General features: G+C 40.9%; 1 protein-coding gene across 4 annotated transcripts in view; it reads right to left on the bottom strand.

Annotated features, from left to right (window-relative positions):
• The window catches only part of ATG5 (autophagy related 5), an 85,139-nt gene extending 62,816 nt beyond the window's left edge, over positions 1 to 22,323 (bottom strand). For 2 of the 4 annotated variants that reach the window (XR_012622581.1, XM_074819417.1), the window contains exons 1-4: positions 22,243 to 22,323; positions 21,264 to 21,421; positions 13,987 to 14,114; positions 4,071 to 4,149 (exon numbers count right to left, since the gene is read on the bottom strand). Coding sequence is in view for 3 of the 4 variants with exons in the window: in XM_074819417.1 (XP_074675518.1) it covers positions 4,071 to 4,149; positions 13,987 to 14,114; positions 21,264 to 21,371 (315 nt within the window). In the remaining variant the exon portion in view is untranslated. Of the gene's footprint in view, positions 1 to 4,070; positions 4,150 to 13,986; positions 14,115 to 21,263; positions 21,422 to 21,584; positions 21,672 to 21,708; positions 21,893 to 22,242 lie in introns of those variants that run through there. The other 2 variants (XM_074819419.1, XM_074819418.1) reach the window with 2 other exon arrangements.
• Positions 22,324 to 22,944: the final 621 nt, after the last annotated feature.

The raw sequence follows: 22,944 nt of genomic DNA, 5'->3' as shown, positions 1-22,944 counted from the left end.
AGATGAATGGAAAACATTACTGGGATTGTTACTTGCCAGCTGACATCTGTAAAGGCCTGTAGAATACTTTTAGAAGTTTAACTTACTTGTTCAAATAAAAAAAGTAAAGTGTGGTAACCAATCCAGAAGAACAGTCAGAAATAGCATACTTCAAGTTCAAAAAAGTTCTTTACATCCAGGAATTCAAAAGTAAGACATGGGCATCCCTCAAAGAACGATGAGACAATGGAATATACCTTATGCCAAATAATACAGGAACCTAGAAACTTTCACAGTTAAAAGCTGAAGTTTTAGCTACATTTATGAAAACAACAGTTTTGTTACAAAAAATGTTTTGCTACACATGTCTAAATATTGAACTGTAGGGTCCTTTTTTTGGACATTCCTGTCTTTCTACAGGTAGGCATTTCCCTGCTGACTTTCTTCCAATGAATTTCAAATTACAGGAAATGTCACTCCCTGGGGATGTGTTCCAGAGAACACACATGGTGTGGTCTGCAGAACAGCAAAGAAATATTTAAAATCGGTCAAAACTAGCTAAGCTAGTGGAAAGAATCTAGCCACAGTAGTACAAAGGTGTGGTATGATTAATTTTCCCAGCTTCTAAGAGATAACACTCTGGAAGACTGGAAAACACTCCTCCAATCTAAGTGCTGTCTACTCTTTTCTTTAGAAGAAAAACACTGACACATATCTATGCAGTACTGTGAGTAGAAGCTGAAAAACCTGAACATGAAAGTGTAACTTGGAAAACTGCATCTACAAGAAGCATATGAAAGAATTTCACCTACTTGAGACTACCAACAGAAAATATGGCATCCCCACTGATTCATAAACTAGGGCACAGAATAATAAGTTCTGTATTTAAATATAGAACATGTATACTTGTATTTTCATTTTTTAAAAATTCTACTTGCCTTCCCTCTACTTAAGGAAATAGTGATCTTTAAGGAAATAACTTTATTCAGGACCCTGAAAAAAGAGACAATTGTAAACAAGCTGCTAGCCACCCTTGGCTATACAACTATGAGATTTGCAGAAAGTTTTAATAGATCCCATAAGCAGCTTTAATTCAAGTACTCTTATTGGTGGTGTCTTACTCCCTCAATGTTCTGTATCTTTGAAAGAAAAGTTAAGGGTTGATTCTGATTTTCTTAGAAAGCTCAAGTAATACTGGTTTTGTTTCACATACCAGCAGACACTTGCAGCATAAACTTTGTCATGAAGAAGAAGGTATCATCTGTACACAGGAGTACTAAATGATCTCTCACATAAAACTGTTCCAAAAACATTGCAGGTAATTTCAACAGTCTGGTTTCATAACTCCATTCCATCCATATTTATCAGTTCTGGTTCACAAAACGTCTGTTTATACTGTGACAGTCTAGTTGCATTAGGCCACATTTACAGAAAATTACACCAATAACAGGGCATTAAAAACCATAAGGAACATATCCAGTGGCAGGGGCAGCATTCATATATTTGTGTTTAGTTACCATCAGTGGTCTTTTTTACAAAAAAGATTAATTTAAAAATATTTATACTTCTGGCTTCCACATGTCTCCTAGCAGTCCCACAATTTATCCATATGCTACATGGAAAAGTACTTCCTTTTCACTCCACCTCACACAATTTTTAACTAAGAAAATGAAGATGACAGCTGTTATACAAAACCAGATGCAGTCTCTCCTCCTCTACATCAGCTCACGGGTGGAGAAGCAGACACCAGCAGATAAGGGCTTCAGCAGAGGGAGAAGGTCAGCCTTTCTCCTGGCACACCCAATTTGCTCTCCTCCAATAGTGCTGCCATTGCCAGTTCACCACCTCCTCTCTACTGCCCAAAATCTGGAGAGTTGGTTACCACGCTAAGAACATGAATAGCGCTAAGCACGCCGCAGAGCGGCATGAGATGAGTTTAACAGGAAGGGATAGTTTCCCTCTTCCCCATGAAGTCACGCCTGGGTAACAACAGCAACTTCCCAGACTATGGCTTCTCATGATTCTCAGACCTTAGCACTCTTCCTCATCCTCAAGCTCATCCTTCTACGACTATTTAAGGCAACTGTATTTCAACTTTACTAGAGATATAAATACACGTTATTTTATTGCATAGTGGAAATACAAGTGAAGAAACTGTTTCTTAAATGCAAACAATAAGTGTGTTTATTATTTGGTCTGCATACATAACACAGGAGGACAATTACAAGTATCTGTCAATTTTCAAACTTCTGCTGAACAGAAATAAACTTTTAAAATGTTTTTAACTTTAAACAAAGAAAAGTGATGGAGGGAAAAAAAAGGTTAAAAACCACTCTTTACATATGTTCAAGGTATCTGTTGGTGACTTCATGCTTTGGTAAAAGAAAGGAGAAAGCCATGACAGCAAAATTTAAACCTCAGAAAAATCTAATACTGTTCAATTAAGCCAAATAAAAATTATGGCTCTTTGAAGATTAAGTACACACAAATGAAAAGAATAATTCAGGCTGAAATCCCACACCTGAACTACTTAGCTGTAAGAAACTGTAACACATGAAAATGTCTTGAAATTTTGACGTACTTTGATATATTTCAGTTATGTTTTGACTTTAAGGATTAAGAGGGGTTTATTTAAATAAACTTTCAGATTACATCAAAAACAGGAAGAGACATTAAGCAGGTGCTTAATCCAAGGTGTTATACTTTTAAAAAATAAATTACATCAGCTTTTAAAATAATACTGCCTTAGCAGTAAATTATTCCTGCTGATCTTTAATGTACACCCTTGAGACAAACTTAAATTAGCTGATCTTTTGGCAAGCAGAAATATAAGGACATTAAAGTCAGTTTACCACATGAAAACAAAAAGCACTGTGGTGCTGCAACTTATTTCTCAAGATGGCTCTACTTTGGGATGGCAACATCCACACGCTGCCACTGTTAATCTCCCAGAGCTCTCCAAACATGTAATAATTAAATCATGATTTATGAAACTAGACACCCTACAGTTTCTTCAAAACACTCTGGAAGTTTCTTCATCCAAGCTCTCTCTGACATATATCAGACAGAAGTGTAGCAATTACAGTGGTTTCAAAAACATCTCCAACTTCAGATTCAGTCAGTCATTTTAAAAGTTCCAACATGTGGAAATACATATAAGAACGTATGATTTCAGTGCACACTTCCAAAAAGAATCAGACTACTCCTGTTAGCAAGACCTTTTCTAAAACACCTTCAAGAGAAGAATTGTTTGAATGAAAACGTTCTGACATAACTGCTCCCCAGTATGCTTTTCATTTCATCTCATATCTCATACACTAAAGTTAAGCCTATTAACCTAGCATTTTCCTTTGGATCTTTGCATTGTTTCTTCTGCAACAGAGAAATGAAAGTTTCAAAGTTAAATACCATGACTTCTAGTTGTGATTTTGACTTCAAAACAGACCTGGTATTATCATCTCAATGCATTTCAGAGTATGAAAGAATCCTGCACCAAAACTAACCCTGCTCTTCTGAGCAAAGATCAGTAGTGCTATGAAGTCATACCTAATGGTTTTACAATGTGCAATCAAAATAATGTCTCTCCTGTGACTAAGATGTCACAAGACCAAACGCATTTCACTCTGTTCTCTAAAGGGGACCCACACAAAGTACAACAGCATTCCTTAACTTCAAGGATTTCTCCAGTATCTCATATCCACACTCATCTGCCTAAAAGGATGAGCACTTCTCAATCTTCCTAATCTTCAGTCATCTCAAACTGAATGAATTAAAAAGATCAAAGAAATTTCTTCCCTTATATTCACTCAATTGCACTGACAGTCTCATAACTTATCTTGGAAAACAATTTTGGATTTTCAGATTATAATAGAATAATTTTCAAAGGAAAGTAATTTGAAAGCACATACAGTCCCCTGGAAAACAGCCGTAGATTTACAGAAAACTTCAGATGATTCTTGAAGAATGAACATTCTCCCCTTGTCATACCATTCACTTATTTATAAAATAATTATGAAACCTTGTCCTAGCTTCCAAATTTCACGTAATCCCACGCTCACTTGTTCATAACTAAAGGTGTATTTCAATTTTACCTTGAAATGCACTGTGATGCTCCAAGGAAGGGCTGTATTTGATGCATGGAGATCAAACAGCAAACCAATTGGGTAATGCCTAAAAATTAAGAGATACTAAACATGAAAGCTGTGCATTTAATTCTACATATAAACAGTTAACATACCTGCATTTACATGAAAAAATTAGCTGTTTGACTCCCACAATTAACATTCATTATTGCTTACTCAGAAAGGTTATACAGGCAGGTAGAAATGACTGACAGTTTCTGGCAGAATCAAGTCTGGAATTTACATGTTCAATATCTAAACCAGTGGTCTCCCAGCTGCACCCACAAAATGCTGCTAGTTTTGCAACAGCGTAAGTGGCCAACAGCTGCTCTGTGGAATCCTTCAAAACAGGATTTTTAGTTAAAAAGCTTGATAATGGTAGGAATAGCTGGCCTGACAGAAATGTATACATGCTTTCAGATATTTAAATGCAACGGGTTTATACCACATTGACCCTTAACATTTCTCTCCTCTCCCACCTGCCTAATGTCATTGTGGAGAATAAGTAGAAAAGTGAAAAAATCTGTAAAAGGGCTGAAAGAAGACAGATCAAGATGAACTCTCTATCTTTACTATCAAATGAAGAAGACTGGAAGGAGAGAAGAAAGATTAATTGGAGTTTTGCATTTCAGTGGTATTCTGGATTAAAGGAGTGACACAAAGAAATTGCTTTCTCCAAATATTTACTTCTGCCTTACAGCTTTGTCTACTTTAAATTCACCAGAAGAAGCCTCCAGCAATGTAAGGAATATATATCACATACACAAAACTCCCACAGGCACTCTAAAAAAGTCTTTCTGCAAATTTTCTCACAAGCAGACACTGGCAAGATTTTTAATAAATATTTTTTTTTGCATTCAGCATACCAAGCTCCATTTGTTCTCTTATGTTTCAAAAAACTAAAAGAGTGTACTAGCTTTTCGTTCTACAGAGATAAACACAAACTGAACTGTAAACTCAGTAGCTTCACTGAATTAAATGGGGCTGATCACAGGACACTGCGCCAAGCACGTACTTAAGTTTTGAAAATCCAGAGAGCAGTAACTGAGAGCATTGCTCTAAAAGCACCTGCGCCAAACCAATTTCCTGACCTGCTAAACTCTCACACAATGGTGCTTTAGCACCCTCTACAGGTGAGCTAACCTGAAAACTAAAACAAAGTCACCACAACAGCAAAATAAAAAACCAAAACAAAACTGTACCATAATTCTTGAACTTCCCTATGGCATTTGTAACTTCTTACAAGAAAGAGTAAGGGGAAATATCAAGAAAGTATCTAGAACTGTGTTTTCCTGATACAGGGAATGTCAATGACCAACTAGAGTGCATGGAGCTCTGTCTGGGGGTGGATGGGGAGCTGACTGAGAGCTTATGGGTTGGGATTAAAGGGAAGGCAGGGACAGGAGATGTTATAGTGGGGGTCTGCTACAGGCCACCCAACCTGGAAGACCAAGTGGATGAGTCCCTCTATAGACAGATAGGAGCAGCCTCGCATTCACAAGACCTGGTCCTCAGGGGGGACTTCAACCAACCCAACATCTGTTAGAGGGACAACACAGTAGGTCATAAGCAATCCATGAGGTTCCTGAAAGGTATTGATGATAACTTCCTTCTCCAAGTGATAGAGGAGCCAAAGAGAAGTGCTATGCTGGACCTTGTTCTCACCAACAAGAAGGGGCTGGGGGGGAGTGTGAAGCTCAAGGGCAGATTTGGCTGCAGTGACCATGAAATGGTGGAGTTCAAGATCCTTAGGGCAGCAAGGAGGGCACACAGCAAGCTCGCTACCCTGGACTTCAGGAGAGCAGACCTGGGCCTCTTCAGGGATCAGCTTGGCAGAGTAGCATGGGATAAAGCCCTGGAAGGAAGAGGGGACAAGAAAGCTGGTTAATATTCAAGGATCACCTCCTCCAAGTTCAGGAGTGATGCATCCTGACAAAGAGGGAGTCAGGTAAAAACGCCAGGAGTCCTGCATGGATGAACAAAGAGCTCCTGGACAAGCTCAAACACAAAAAGGAAGCCTACAGAGGATGGAAGCAAGGACAGGTAGCCTGGAATGAATACAGACAAACTGTCCAAGCAGCCAGGGATCAGGTTAGGAGGGCCAAAGCCCTGATAGAATTAAATCTGGCCAGGGGTGTCAGGGGCAACAAGAAAAGCTTCTATAGGTATGCTGGTGATAAAAGGAGGAATAGGGAAAATGTAGGCCCTCTCCAGAAGGAAAAAGGAGACCTCGTCACCCAGAATATAGAGAAGGCTGAGGTACTCAAAAACTGTTTTGCCTCAAGTTATCATCAGCAAGGGCTCCAGCCACACCGCCCAAGATGCAGAAGGCAAAGGTGGGGACTGGGAGAACGAAGAACTGCCCACTGTACGAGAAGGTCAGGTTCAAGAACCTGAAGGTGCACAAGTCCATGGGACCTGATGAGATGCATCCATGGGTTCTGAGGGAACTCGTGGATGAAGTAGCCAAGCCACTATCCATCATGTTTCAGAAGTTGCAGCAGTCCAGTGAAGTTCCAAATGACCGAAAGCGGGAAACCTAACCCCCATTTTTAAAAATGGAAAAAAGGAAGACACAGGGAACTACAGGCCAGTCAGTCTCACCTCTGTGCCTGGCAAGATCATGGAGCAGATGCTCCTGGAAACTATGCTAGGACACATAAAGAGGTGATTGGTGACAGCCAACATGGCTTCACTAAGGGCAAATTGGGCCTGACAAATTTGGTGGCCTTCTACAATGGGGTTACAGCACTGGTGGATAAAGGAAGAGCAAGTGACATCATCTACCTGGACCCATGCAAAGCATCCAACACTGTACTGTACGACACCCTTGTCTCTAAATTGAAGAGACATGGATTTGATCAATGGACCACCCAGTACATAAGGAATTGGCTGGATGGTCACACTCACAAGAGTTGTAGTCAACAGCTAAATGTCCAAATGGAGACCAGTGATGAGTGGCATTCCTCAGGGGTCAGTGTTGGGGCAAGTACTGTTTAACATCTTTGTGGGTGACAGGGGGATTGAGTGCACCCCTCAGCAAGTTTGCTGATGACACCAAGCAGTGTGGTGCAGTCAGCATGCTGGAGGGAAGGGAGATGCCATCCAGAGGGACCTTAGCAGGTTTGAGAAGTGGGCCTGTGCAAACCTCATGAAGTCCAACAAGTCCAAGGGCAAGGTCCTGCACACGGGTCGAGCCAACCCCAAGCAGAAATACAGGCTGGGCGACGAGTGGATTGAGAGCAGCCCTGTGGAGGACAACTTGAAGGTATTAGTGGATGGAAAACTGAATGTGAGCTGGTAATGTACACTGGCATAGGTTGTCCAGAGAAGTTGCTGATGCTCCCTCCCTGGAAGTGTTCAAGGCCAGGTTGGATGAGGCTTTGAGCAACCTGATCTAGTGGCAGGTGTCCCTGCCCATGGCAGAGGGGGTGGAACTAGGTGATCTTTAAGGTCCTTTCCAACCCAAACCATTCTATGATATGATTCTATGATAAGAATATAGATAATGCGTATCCAGATTTATGATGATTCACTGCTAATGCTCAAGTTTTTACTACTGAGGCTTTTTACTACTGTCAATCATGTCTTGAGTACTTCAACAGGGATTCAGCAAGAGTTCCATGAAAGAATGGTTTTCCAGGTGAACTAAGTAACAAAAATCAGGTTTCCTTTGATAATTAAACACGAACAATGACTTTTAGTTACTTTCCAACAAAATAGCTAGCTACCAAAAAAAAAAGTATCAGTTCTTGGCCTGCTTCTGTATTTTATACCCAGTTTAGATTACAAAATGAATTTCACGTACTCAAGCTTTCAAATCCTTGTGGTTTGCTTTTCAAATCTTTGTGCTTTGCAGAGTTGATAGATGGGGGTTTTTTTTGAAAGAGGTCAGCCCTAAATTAATTTTGTTCCATAGCAGAACACATGAGATTAATGAAGACAGTAGACCTGAGAGAAATTGTTGTCTATTCAGAAGCACAGCCTTCCATTAAGAGTAGAGCTCACAGCAGGAGTGAAGTAATCCTGAAACATAAGATGTGCCCTGCTTCAAATTTCAGTTCTCACACACTGGCATTTAATCTAAAGCCAGTAGAAGCCTTAAGTAATGCCTATACATAATGCCATGTTTAACTTATTTTTGAGATGTAGTTACAAGCATTTTTAAGAGTCTGGAAATAATAGCACTCCATATAACAATGATGAAGCTATCCTTTATATTTACCTCATAATAAAACCTGGTTTCTTAACTAGGATAAAGAATTAAGGGAGGTACAAACAGAGAAGTTGAGAAGAGGACTTGTCAATCTGTACATGAAATTAAAAAACCCCAACATTCCCTCACTCCATTCTTAAGAGTGTATCCACCTTGTGCTATGAGCCAGCATTCCCTCCTTAAAGATATAGCTTCCAGTGGTACTGCTGCAATGTTGTTTCTGAACTTCTGTTTGAAAAATAAGCATTGCAATTAAAGATATACACAAATGCTCTCTAGAACCTACAGTAACCAGGAGAATTAAAAAAAGAGAATTCAAAAGCCCAGGAGAGCCTTTAAAGATTTGCCCCCCCAAAAAACAGAAAACAAACAAAACAACAGCAAAGGGAAACATCCAGCCCAGATGGTATAATTTTGAAAAAAACCAGTATTGGATTGCTGAAATCAAACTGGTCTTAACTAGAGTGGGAGCCATGGACAGGCAGATTGTGCAGAACTTTCTCAAAGGACATAATGGGAAAAATATCAAAGAGAAAATGTCTAAGAGACCACAAATCTTTTTTTTCCAAGTTGCTAGAATAATGATTGGTTCTGGAAAGTCTTCAATCTATAGAAGTGTAGCAGCACCTTGACTTCCAGCCATTCTCAATTTATTACTGCCTTTATTAATATACAGAGGGTGGTTTCAGAGTGTGAGAGAAGTGCTGGAAAACACCATGTTAAGTACTTAAAATATTTTTGAAAGTGACAGATGGACAGTAAGGAAAATTAATTACTACTTTTATACTAATTTCATTACGAATCCAGGACAAAAAGTGACAGCATGAGTTGGTGGGTTGTTTTCAGACCAGAATAATTTACTGTGGTAATTCAGTAAGACACGTCACATGACAAAAAATCCTATGCTCCAGAACTGTCTGGGGTACCAAGTATATCAAATGGCCAAAATCTGGTGTTTAGGTATTTCTATGAACAAATGTTTCATTGAGGGAAATTTTGGCTGCATCAGAAGATAGTCTTACCTTTTCCCTTAGTATTCAATATGAAATAAATTTTTCTTAGATCTTTTAAGCAAATGCTAGCATTTTCAAACAACGTGTCAGCTATGCCTGATCAAATGGCGCTTTGACCTTTTGTCTTCCACCGATTCCTGATTAGTAGAGGTCAAGCATCCATCCAGTTGGTACTAGAGAAACACCTGCGTAACTACCATGGCTAGAGCACAATCCACAGAAATGGGACAGAAACTCTGCTGAAGACCATGCACAAGCCCTCAGATAGGATGGTAACAAGCCATAGGGTGTCATCTCCTAGCATCTGCTGAAGAAACCATCCCTGGCACATCAGAGGCCTTCAGGCTCACTCAGGCTGAGCTCCTGAGAAGAGGATGCAGCTCTCCAGGTTTCAAGCTGCCAGGAGAGCTTGACACCTCTCCTGAGTGATATGCAAGCAGAGGATATGTCCTTGCCTAGAGGACATTTGTGTGCTAGTGGAGGAGCTATGTCACCAAGTTAAGGAACTGCAGGATGTCAGCTGGTTGCACAGTATCAGGGAAGATAAAAAGAGACTGATGGCATCTTCACTGAGGTCTTGCAGAGGTGAGAGCCTGAACTCCCAGCTGCACGGAAAGAGGGTCTGTAGTCATTGGAGTGGTGAATGGAGACGCACAAGATGGTGAAGGTCGGAGTCTTGCAATGTCTGGCAAGAGAAGGCAGTTCCTTCTCCAGCTGCAGTCAGTGCCTCAATAGAGACAAGGGGCTGGAAGATCTGAGGAAGCATCAGAGCAGCCTGAACAGCACATCTACACCAAGAAGCAGCAGTCATAGCGGTAGGAGACTCCCTTCTACAGGGGACAGAGCCCTCCCCCATCTGCTAATCTCCTTGCTACCTGCAGAGGTTTGCTGCTTGTTAAGAAGTTGCAGACAGACTGGCAAGGTTTGTCCTGTGCTGGGATTATTAGCCCTTGCTGTTCAACCACATGGGCACAAATCATAAGCACTGTGAGGGAACCCTTGAGTGTATCAAGAGTGACTATACAGCTCCAGGGGCAAGGTAGCATCTCCACAATTTTGTCACTAAAGGAGAAAGTCTCAAGAGAGGCATGACTGCAGGTCAACAACTGTTTGAGCAGCTGGTGTGACAACAAGGACCTGGCTTTTACAGCCACAGGACACTCTTTGGGGATAAAGGACTGCTAGGGAGAGATGGAATCCACCTAAATGGGACAAAAGTATCTTTGCCTTCAGGCTGGCCAGTCTGGTGAGGAAAGCTTTAGAGCATAAACAACAGGGGTATGAGTAACAACCCACAGACAAGTAGAAATTAATGGACATGGGTGGACAGCAAGTGATGAAAGGTGAGAGATATAAGGGAGATCTCAAAATGATATTTGGTATCTTAGAGCATCAGGCCTGAAGTAGCTGTGGGATTCAAGAGTTCTCACATACTTCTAAGTGTTTGGGTTTTTTTTCTTTTTTTCATCCTTCTTAGTTCTAGTGACACACTCATTTTATGGAGGGGGGAGGTGATTTTTGTCAGATTCTTGTCTTTCCCTGCAATATGCTCTCTGCTTACCCAGGGAAGTGGTTGAGTCACCATCCCTGGAGGTATTTAAAAGACATGTAGATGTGGTGCTTCGGGACATGGTTTAGTGGTGGACTTGGCATTGTTATGTTTATGGTTGGACTCGATCATCTTAAAGGTCTTTTCCAACCTAAATGATTCTATGATTCTATAAAAGAGAGTAGAACAGAGTCTACCATAAATGCACACAGCTTGGGAAACAAGCAGGAGAAACTAGAGCTCCACATGCAGTGCTGTAACTGTGACAGCGTTGGGCTACCTGATATATGGTGAAACAGCCTGCACAGCTGGAATGCTGTTGTAGATGGATGGATGCAAGCTGCTCAGGAAAGACAGGCAGGGCAGATGAGGGTTGTCTTCCATGTGAGGGAGCAACTTAGATGTATGAAACAACAGGCAACAGGTTGGTTGAGATCTTGTGGTTTAGGATCAGAGGAGAGATTAGTAAGGGCAACATCATGGAGAGTTTGTTACAGATCATGCAATCCAGGTAAGAAAGTAGATAAAGTCTTCTTTAAACAACTCAAGAAGCTCTGACATCTGTTGGAAAAGCAACATGGTGGGACACAAGTAGGCAATATTTCTTGATACAGGCATTGGATGGACCAGAGCTGACGCTGAATCTTTTACTTACTAACAAGACAAAATAGTTCTGCATGTGATAGTAAGTGGCAGCTTTGACTGCAGTGACCATGAAATGTCAGAGTTCAAGATCCTGGACAGACTGACAAGGAAGAGTAAGTGAAATACAGACCTTTGACTTCACTTGCCACTTCCTCCTGCACAGTTCAGGCTCAGCCACCTCAGATGCATCATTGAACAGAGGTTCAGTCCCTCGCCTGTAGCCAGAGCACTGAAGCTATCCTGTAGTTACAGAACTGCAAGTGGAGAAGGAGCCTCCCTCCTGCTGCCAGAGGTCACAAACTTCCAGCCCTTCCATATCTTAGGAGACTATTTTCCAATACAATAATGACTGACTCTGCCTTCACCTCCTTCAATGTATTTGTAGGTTTAGGCTCCTGTAGCAGCAGGATCTCTGAGAAGATCTGATCCACCTTTTTTTGTAGTCTCTGATGCTGCACAGTTTGATGACTTCTTCCTGCAGCTCCTTAACTTGGTGACACAGACCCTCCCGCAGCACACGCCTCCTGCAAGCAAGGAGACCATCTTCCCCTGTGCCAACAGCCTCAGCAAGAGGCACCAGGCCCCTGTAGCTCCAGATCTGGAGAGCTTCATCCTCCTTCAGGACCCTGGCCTGAGTGCCATAAAGTTGAAACTACGTTTCAGACTTCCTCCAAAATCTCACTGGAAAACAGAAGAGTTGCAGCTGTAGACGCACACTACATCCCAACCACCTGGTTGAAACCACACAATTAGAATAAGTAATATCATTAGCGAATTCTATTTGATTCTGAATGCAGAAGTTACATTTAATGCTTATTATTTTTTTTCTACAAACTGCTAGCTCAATCTAATTCTCAGTTCTGGTATTTGGGTCTTCCTTGGAACAAGCTTCAGCTATTTAGGGGATTACCATTCTTCTAAAATAATGGTTTGCAGATAGCATTTGCCTTAGAAAAGCAGTTCCACTGAAATCAGTGGAGCTGTTCCCGGCAGAATATGCTTAGATTTTCTGAAAGATCAGAGCCTTAATTAGGATATCATAATTACACTATTCACTTTAATTTCAATGTTCAATGAGTTTACTAACTCTTAATTTTAGAATTATAATTTATATTTTTACTCTATACCTACATTCTATAATTTTTTTTCATTCTAGTTTAAACATCATAGTATTTGAAAACTTACAGAAAATACAAATGTATTTTTGGTTGAAGTAAAAAGCCCCTCTTTCCTTTCTTGTTACAACTTCATTATAAAGTTTCCTCCCATCATCTGCCTAAGATTATGAATACTGGAACAAACTTGGTACCTTGCTGTTTATTTAGATAGTATCCATTACTTAAGGTCACTATGGCACACCAAGACACCAATTATTGTTAAATTCCAGATAATTTAAATAGAAGTCTAAAGCTGGTTTTGCCAGCCAGTTTTGAAAAAGTGAATAAAGCTAGTTTTTATGCTTTTCTATTCACATATTTTTCAAGGTTTACACTAGGTTGGTCTTAAAGAAACAAAAGACTAGAAGACATCTACTGCATCACGAAGTCTAAAGGGACTCCATGATGCGATGCTTGCTAATCACAAGACAATCCAGGTTCAAGAAGCTAAAACGGTCACTGATCGTTTTCTTTCCTATTATGATACAGGAAATAAAAAGAGATAATAAAATCTCTTCAGCATTCAAAAACTAAATATTTTCTGGAGAGCTGATGCTATCTATACAGAGCTAGCAAACACTGCAGCTCTCAAAATGCTTTCTTTAAAACTCTTCATGGCAAAAATAGAAAGATACAAAATCTGATGAATAGTATTTATGAAAGCCAAGTAAATGAAACAATGTCGGTCTGATTCCCCAACCTCTCAGGAAAAAAAAAAGATTTAATAGGCCATATGACAGAACAAAAATAGAATCAACAGCAATTAGTTCAATAAAGCTGAACTGAATTCAACAAAAGCCAGTGCGTCAGTATTAGATTATCTGTTTTACAGTACAAGTACATATCACACCAGCAAGAGGTGAAGGTTATGCACATTTTACTACCTTTAAGCATATATCCTATTTGCATTCATACTCCAAAAATCATACTCCATATCTGTGTTATTAGACATCTTTTAAGAAGGTAAAATAAGCTAAACAAAGATTTATTTGGCGATTCTACTGCAAGAAACAGTAAAGCCAAAACCACAGGCATTTGGTGTTACAGTAACAACTAGAACAAAAACAATAGCTGCAAAACAACCTCTGCTTTATACATATAGTAAGTACAAGCAGAATAATCAGAAATATGTTCAACATTAAACATTATTCTGTTTTTCCCAGAAAACATGCTTTTCTTACACTCCTTCTCTTTTGCCATCTTTGAAACCCAATGGAGTGATTAGTTTAGGAAAAGTACTGACACCGTGCTGAATTTGGTAACTCTTTACATGATAAATTGAGTAAAGGTACAAAGTTAAACTCACCATTTCAGTGGTGTACCTTCATATTCAAACCATATTTCACTAACTTCCTCTTGTCTCATAACTTTTTGGAAGTGTTTCTTCACTTTGTCTGTTACCAGTGTCAAATAGCTTATCCTTGGCAAAAGCAACTGAAAGAAAAAAATTATAGAAGCTTTATGTATACATAAAATTTACTAAATTAATAAAAATCTGTAACAAGTATGCATTTTCATAACCAAAATTCATTCTTTCCGCCCCCCCTTTAAGGTAAGATGTCTTTTGGACAGTTTCTTAACGGTCAATGAAAGACTGTAAAATTATGTACTCAGAAGATGCAGAATAGTAGTATCCAATACACGAACACACACAAGTGAAAAAATAAGTTATTGATTCTTCTGATGTGGTGGGAGGAAGAAGAATGGAATTTATTTTCTGCTTTTCTGTATTTAAGCAGGTCAAGGAATGAAGTTTTTAACCTTCTTCATATGAACACATAGGAACATGTTCTAACTTCTTACTGAATATAATGAGGAACTGTATATCAGCTATTATTTCAAAATGGAAATTCCTACAAAATATAAAAAAGAAAATAATGAAAACTAGCTGCTTAAGGGTTTGGCTTCCAAGTGAGTTTTATATTTCCAATAACTGACAATTTCCATTTTCTTTGCACTGGGCTTGCCAATGCAACATATTAGTCAAGGCTACCATGATTTTTCCATTATTTATCCTTTGCCCAGCTTCTAAAATCAGAAAGAAAACCGCCAATATTTTACCAGTTGAAACAAGACACCTTCTTACAGCTTTCTGGTATACTATCATTTTTTCTCAAGTGTAATGTTATGTACTATCCAAAACAGAATGCTGTGTTATTATTTGCAACCCCCTCCCCCCACCTTTTTTTAAGTCTCATGCCTAGTAACAGTGGTTAAGCAGACTGCACCAATCAGCATACTGACTGGCGACTGTATAGCACATTTACTTAAGATGAATCAGTCCGTAAGCTTTAACGAACAATGCCTTTCAGTATCCCAATGAGAAAATATTAATCTCCCTGTAAAAGAACATTTAGCTTTAAACCATTTTAAATTAATCATATTCATCCTGTAATTATTAATAAACTAGATGGGTCTAGGGAATAAATAGAAATGATATTTTGCATATTTAGGGAAAAAGAAACATTTGTTTTCCAGTATTCCTCATAACCAGTGTTGTTTCTTAAAATACTTTCTTTTTAGTATATGGATAATGCTAGGCCTTAAATAAATGTCTATGGTATAGACATTGCAAACTATGTAAGAATATATTTAGCTGACAGAAAACTTTATCTCAGTTGCAACATTCTTCCAGAATCTCTCCAATAATTAGACCACAACCTGATATATAAATTAGATAATATTTTGGCCATGATACAACAATTTATTTATAAATATCAGATTCACAAAGAAGTATGGAGAGTAAATCAAGTGCTTATGAAAAATAATGGATTTGTCTTTTAGATAATTCTGCATTAGGTTACTAATCTGCATACACCCATGAAACAACTAAATTTTAGGATTATATAAAACTACAAAAGATCAAGCTTCACCACTATCACAGTCATCAAGTCAGTTAACACTCGATCTTTTATGTACCATATGGTTTTCTTTTTCCATCTGTTGCTCTTACTACCATCCCCATATTGTTTCTACCTTCTTTCATAGGAGTCTAATTCAGCAAGGTAACTGAACACAGCCTTCAGTTTTAAAAGGTGAACAATCTCAAATTCAATGAAGTCATGTATACACTCAAGTGAGAACTGTTTGGAACCTCTATAACTTGAATGACAAGATAATCTCCTTTATCAACCTAATTCCACATATCTAGACTGATTGCTCTTGAGACAACATAGTCGAGGCTATTCCATTCAAACCCAAATATTTTGGGTAATAATTCCATATTATTTCTGTGTGATATTTACAGTTAAATTAATGCTGGCATATTCTAATATGAGACCCATTTGGACTGCTACAAAAGCCAATTTTCACCATGCTACATGTGGCATGGCCATGCAGGAATTTAATAAATATATTAAAGCATTATTGATTGCAACAGTGTATAACATAACCCTTTAAACTGCGTAACTAACTTCCTCTGTAAAATACTTCAGTTTGTAGTGTAGAACAACGATGCAGTTTCTATTTCAACACAGTTAGAAATCACAGACAATAACCAAACAGCATTTAACTGAATTTAACAGAATGTGGCCAGCACTCCAAACGGACCTCTCCAGAGTACAAAACCCAACAGTTCATCAGGTTAACAGGGACTGCCTGTTTTCCAGAGATGCTGAGCATTTGCAGCACCTACTGAACTCTATTCCGTCTTCCCACCTCTTCTACCTTGCTACAGTTCTCCCCTTGCATGGGAGACACGAAAGGATCCAATTCTATCACTTTTCTAGCTGTAATTATCCTAGAGATTTACAAGTATACTAAATCTGTTATGTGAGACCTTTAAAAGCATAGTTTAAAGACATTTTCATTTTGTTATCCCTTTTAATACCCCTTCTCCACCAGCTGTCTACATTCAGTGAAGGACACCCGTTGACACAAAACATTTCTATTCCAAAAATCCTGTGGCTTTTAAATGCTACTACTATTTCCAGAGGAAAGGTACTAAACAATATTTAGAAAAAAACACTTAATGTATATAACTATATGCTGGGCTTTAGTCAATCTCTCTGACAGCAGAATCATGTTAATTGTTTTATAAAGGCCTCCATATGAAAAGCCTAATTCTACACAGCAGTTCGCCTTCTAGACTATTAGACACTCATAAGCTTCTCTAACACTTCAGCCATGTGGCAAGAAGCCTTCCTTTTAGGCAAAGCCATTTCTCTAGAACAATACCTCTCCCACAAACACTTTTGCTACTGACTCCTTGCAGGCCAAGGAGGCTATACCCCTTCAGTCCTTGGTTGCCCTACAGCAGCACTTCTAGATGCTGGTAATGAACAGCCATGATTCAGTGATAAGAGTAATTCTTGGTTTAGGGCTGCAATACCTAATTAATAAAAAACCTACATGATCATATGACAATACATACTAATCCAAGCGAAACATTCCACCAGGTCAAATTTGTTCAACTGCCTTTTTTCTTTTTTTCTTTTTTTTTTTCCTTTGGACAAATAACCTTCTGTCAGCAGACCTAGTGCTAAAGGTTAGAACAATGCTATGAAAATAGAACACATCCAGCGATGCAAGTAATGTAACAACTTCAACCTGAATGTAGAACTGATAAATTGCTACATAATACGCTAAAAGACAGAATGCCCATCGTAAATTAAACAACCTACAGTACTGAATAGGCAAATATGCTGACAAGGTGGTATCAAAGTTTTTAACGAACAGACTGAGTGCATATTTAGCATGGACTCAAGAGTTACCAATTTAAATAGTGTATGAGAGAAACTCACATGAAAGTGCATGGTATAACACAGAAGCAAAGAACAGAAGAGAATCCCAGGTGTGATTCAAGTTGTTTGGCAACTGACTGCCGTGCTGCTCGCTGATCAATGGCAGACAAGTGTAATGCTTGCCACTCACTATGCTGCGTAACAAAGAAACCTGAATGAAAAACCCCACTTTCAGTTGAGCTTTGTGGCTGAGGAGCTGCCACATCTGCCGTGTCCCTTAGAAAGGACAGACTTGTAAGAAGATTCCAGGGAAGTCTAAAGCAGTCAGTGGAAGAATTGCTTTTAAGTGTCAAGACCAAGTAAGGATTCCTGAAATGTTAAGTAAGGCTGGGTGCCTTTCCCTCCAGCAACCAGTTCTGTAAGTTTTCTCCCACTCGGTATAAAAACAAGAAGCTGGCATAAACTCCCTTGAAGTAGTCAAGGGTACACGGTATAAAGCCAAGTAGATGTTCACAACCTTTTGGGATCAGACCAACCATTGCAACAGTAATGAAGACAAGATAAATAAATTGCTCTGTACTAACAATTAAAAAAATTGCATTTGAGAACTTAAAAAACCCTAAAGTTCATATTCACATCTGAATTCTTAAGTCAATGGCCATAGGCAAGGTAATTATTTAATCCTTTTAAAACAAACAGGTACTAGTTCTTGATTAAAAACAAGACACAAGAATAATCAACTGTTTTTGACATGATTTCTAGCCCTAGCTTTGCAAGAAATTGTGACAAATACGCACACAATTCATATCTGCTCAGCTTAAACCAAAAAAGCTATACAAAACTGACAGCGAGCAGGGGGGAAGGGGAGCAAACAAATAACATGAGGAGTTCTTATAAAATTAAGAAAGCAAAGGTAAATCTCCAAATACATTACCAGGCAGAATAAATCCTAGTAGACTAGAACATGCCATCCCCAAGATCACACAAACCGCGACACCTTTCTTTTGCATGTTGCATATTGCTACAGTATTTAATCACAATAACCAGGAATGCATTCTGTAGAGGTTAACTGAAATGCAAGAAACAAGTAATGCCTAAGTACACGCTTGCAATGTATCTTTGTGTAAGAAGACTACCTCTCCAGCTATTGCCACAGGTTTTGTTGCGAAGCAAAACACCATTCTACATGCAGAACAGACTACAAAACAGAAAAATTCTAGATTTAACAGGAACTTGACTTGGTCTGATCACTAGTGTATCCAGTATGAAGAAACAAAGCATCCTAACATGGAACAGCTTCACGTTGCTCACTCTTACAGACATCTTAATAAAACAACCCTTTTGACACTGGAGAAGCTTAAAGAGTGGCACAGTAAAGTCTAGTCCCTTGGGCAGAGTATCATTCTAAGACTGCCTTCTGCTGTAATTTTGTTCTTTACACCTGACAAATCTCAGCCAACGAGTACCCTGCTTCCTGTACACATCTTACTTCCAACTGTTGTTTGCACTAAGAAGCAGACAGTACACCATTTTACCATTTTAAAATAAAAATCATAACAATATTAGGACTAGGGAAAAATCAGATAGTTCAGCAACAAAGGTAGTTCAGCCTAGCTGTCCCTAATTACGCTTCTACTCCAAACACAAGCATCTGCAGGAAACACTCCGAAGAAACTTGACATATCCTTTTCCAGTGTAACTGCAGAAACCTACCTGACTTGACTACAGGGAGAAATAGGACAGTGTTTTACCTAAGCTGCTTAGTCTTGATGTCACTGCTCTTTCCAAAAAATACATAGAAGCTCATCTTAAATTAGCTCTGCTACCCCCGTGCAGTGCCATAATGTGATACACACAGACACTCCTGCGTTGTGCCAATATATCTAACAGATATGGGTCTCCCATCACACCACTCACAACAAACTGAAATCCATCACACAGATTCAGGGTTGTTGATTCTAACCTCTCACCCTCCAGGTCTGTATCTTCTTCCATCTTCATGAAGCATGCTCCTCAGAGCACAAGCTTTTTTCCCCTGTTAACATAACAATGCCAGTATTTCCTTCCCATGCAGCCTTCCCATTTATGGAAGGCAGTCTGGCACACAGGGGTCATACCTATATTAACAAGTACTGAGGTGTAATAAGAGGAGACATGTAAAGCTGAACAGCTGGTATCAAGAGCTGGGAATGTTCACTACATATGCTTTTTTACTTCAGTTTTAAGGATTCTGATGTTTTTTACCTCAGTTTAGCTCCAGTTTGATCCCAAACACTAAATGCCCATTAGCAGCTGAAGCACAGCTGCTTCAGGTTCACATGAAAATGATTCAGCTTGTGGGCTGTAAGACTGCTGGGTGATGTAAACCTGGGCACATTAAGTGGAAAGGATGAAGACTTGCTTCAGAAATGCACTCCAGATCTGAACAAACGCATTAATGTAAATGCACTCTGAAACCATGATTTAAAGCCTTGATTGTGATTCTAACCTTCTGCTATTATAAATTCTTGGTCCCTTCAAGAAGCAAAGGTCCAACATGACCTGAAAAGGGAAGAAGCTGAAGTTTTAGAATTGTGATCCGTGAACAACCAGATTTTGCAGAAATGGAGAATTAAGCCTTGAGAATTTTTCTGCACACTTTAAGTGAACTAAATAAAAGAAACCCTACCAGGTTAAAACTATCTCCTTGGCTTAGAAAGGTTGCCACACCATGAAGATACCATGGTTTCAGGGTTTCCATGCTGATGTTAAACAGATCAAGACTGCATGTCTCTATACTTACTCCTATCTTTCATGTAGCTCTTATACAATATATACATATATATTTAAACTCATATATATATACACACATCTGAGATTTCTAGATAGCTCAGATGCATTTGGCAATAGTTCAACCACATGAAGTGCTTCTGTTTTACCAGTGGTGAAACTAAAACATCAAAAGATGAGTATTATCATCACTGAACAAAAAGCATTAATGCTTTATTAGGCTTCAAAACCCCACTGAATGCACATGTAAATCAGAAACTGATGATACAAATATTTTTTTCCTGTGTTTAATAGTATCTTTATCCAGTAATATTTTCAAAAAGAGTAGAATGGGATTACGACAAGGATTTCAGAATCACATAAAAATTCATAGTACAAGATTTTCCTCCCACATACTTGTTACATTTCAAATTTAGGTTTCATTGAATCAGCTAACATTCTCTAGCAATCAAACATCTATTAGGTGCCAAAAGAATGAAAACTGCTGAGTATGCTATAAATAAATACCACATGATTACAGAAGGCACTTCTAGTTTACAACTCAAATACATCCATCATCCTCATTTTTATCATTGGCTAGCAATCCAGTTCAGGTACTGTACTGTTAAGACATTGTAGCTGCTCTTCCTACATCTGAGCTAGATCCCTCATGGCTGCTAGCATTTCAAGAACAGAAAACGAGAAGATGCTGTCCATGAGGAGAAATACTGGAGCCAGTGTTTGTTATGAGTTTATGTTACATGGGCGACTGATCTTAGTGTTTGAGATTGCACAAAGCTCTGACTGAAGTTATTTCTGTGTAAGGTAAGGTGAAAGTTTTCTCCCTTCTTCTGGTCGTTATCCAAGAACATACAAACTCACGTAGAGCCTCCTCCTTTTACCTAATTACTTGTTGACTCTTTAATAATTTTTTAAAGATCTTAATTATCTGCAGTAAGTTTCTCTCACTGGTGAAGAGAGACGAATCATGCAATGTGGTCATACAGTTTACTTTCTGAAGGTACCAGGAGTAAGAAGAAAGAAGTTGGGTTTTTTTCTTTTTTACAACACATAGTAGAACACACAATGAGAATGAAGGAAACAAACATAACTATGGCATTGGACTATCTGTGACTACCTTTGTTATACTCACATAGTAAGGTTCAGCTTCCCTTTCAGTTATTTCATCCTGATACAGAGTGAAACAGGTTGGTATTCGTCCAAACCACACATCTCGAAGTACATCTTTGTCATCTGTCATTCTTCCAACGGATAGCGAAGCACATGTAGATCAGTTTTCTTCTGCTAGAACTGTAACCCCATTCCCCCCCAAAGAAACAAAGTCAGCATGACTGCAAATAAAATACATCTTGTTGAAGGTTCTCAACGCTGCCACCGAGATGTTAAATGCATCAGTTTGGATGAAGAATGGGTTAAGGCCTCTAAGTTAATGCTTTCCCAACTACAAACACACCGTTTTGTAGCTGATGGTTTGCTAAACCTGCATCACGCCCCAACTGTAGAGGTAAAGGGACGGCTCCCGTTACAGCCTTGCAGTCACCGCGCAGCTCCCACATCCCCCGAGGCCCCGGACCCACGGGCAGCCAGCAGAACCGGTGTCCGCAGACAGGCAGGACGACAGGCAGCGACGGCAACGACGAAGCAAGCAAGTTTCTCGCCGGGGGCGCCGCGGGCCGGCCCCGGGGGGGTCACCGAGGCCGCAGGACGGGCCCAGCATCGTCCAGCGCCGCGCTGAGACCCGGAGGCACCCGGCCAGCAGGCTCGGGGCGGCGGCCGCCCTCCGTGCCCACGGCAGCGGCCCGGCCAGGCCAGGCCAGGCCTCGCAGAGCCTGTCTGTGTCCCTCCCTCCCCGGCGGCCGCCCGAGGTGAATCAGCAGCGCACGGCGTGGCGGCGCTCCCGCCTCACGGGGCCGGACCGAGGAGCGCTACGGCGGCAGCCCCCGACGTGCTCTCCCCGAGCAACGGCAAGGCCGGGGGGCGGGCCGCAGCGGCCCCGCCCCAACCCGTCGGGGGCGAGAGGCGCCCCGCGGGGGGTGGGCCCGCCCCGGGCAGCCCCGCCGAGGGCGGTGGGGGAGGGAGAGGTGTGAGGGCAGGGAGGGGGCAGCCGTTACCTCAGTCACAACCCCCGCCACCTGTCCGCGCGCGGGGTGCGCGGCCCGCCAGGCAGGAACTGAACCGCGGCCCCGCCCCCGCCGTGGCCCCGCCCCACTCCCCGCCCCCAGGCGCACGCGCTGTCCGGCGCGCGGCTTCCGCCCGGCTTCCGCCCGTCTCCCGGCGGGCGGCCTGCGGCGCGCCCCGCCCCTGGCCGGCGCCGGAAGCCCGAAGCCGGAAGCGGGGCGGAGGGTGGCGGCGGAGAAGGGCGGGCGCGGGGCGGCTCGCGGGAGGGGCGTGGCGGATTCGCAGTCGCTGGGCGGGAGGCGGAGGCGGCCGGCCGGCCGTGCGGCCTGAGGGCGGGGGGCGCCGGGCCCGCTCCGGAGGAGCCAGCGGGGTCGCGCAGGCAATAGGCCGCGCTCCTGCCAGCGCGCGGGAGGCGGTGAACGTTAATGCGGAAAGCTGTGGGTGCTTACGGGTTTAAATGCTCTGTGGAGGATTTTGAGAGCAACCTAAACACTTAAGCCCTCTGTTCTCTCTTACCCGATCGCGCTCTTTTCCTGTTCTTTATGTAGTAGATTTTATACACCATGATTTTATACCATGGTCACAGGAAGGTGAGGAGTACCTGCTGCCACCAGGAACATCTTTTACATACCAAAGTATCATTCTGGATCAGTTTTTATCGGCCCAACGGCTGCAAGTTCGCAGTGAATTCCATC

Source organism: Strix aluco, chromosome 3 (assembly GCF_031877795.1).
Source record: "Strix aluco isolate bStrAlu1 chromosome 3, bStrAlu1.hap1, whole genome shotgun sequence".
Classification (NCBI taxonomy): Eukaryota; Metazoa; Chordata; class Aves; order Strigiformes; family Strigidae; genus Strix; species Strix aluco.
Note: the sequence above shows the minus strand (reverse complement) of the source record. Positions and strands in the feature narration are given on the sequence as shown.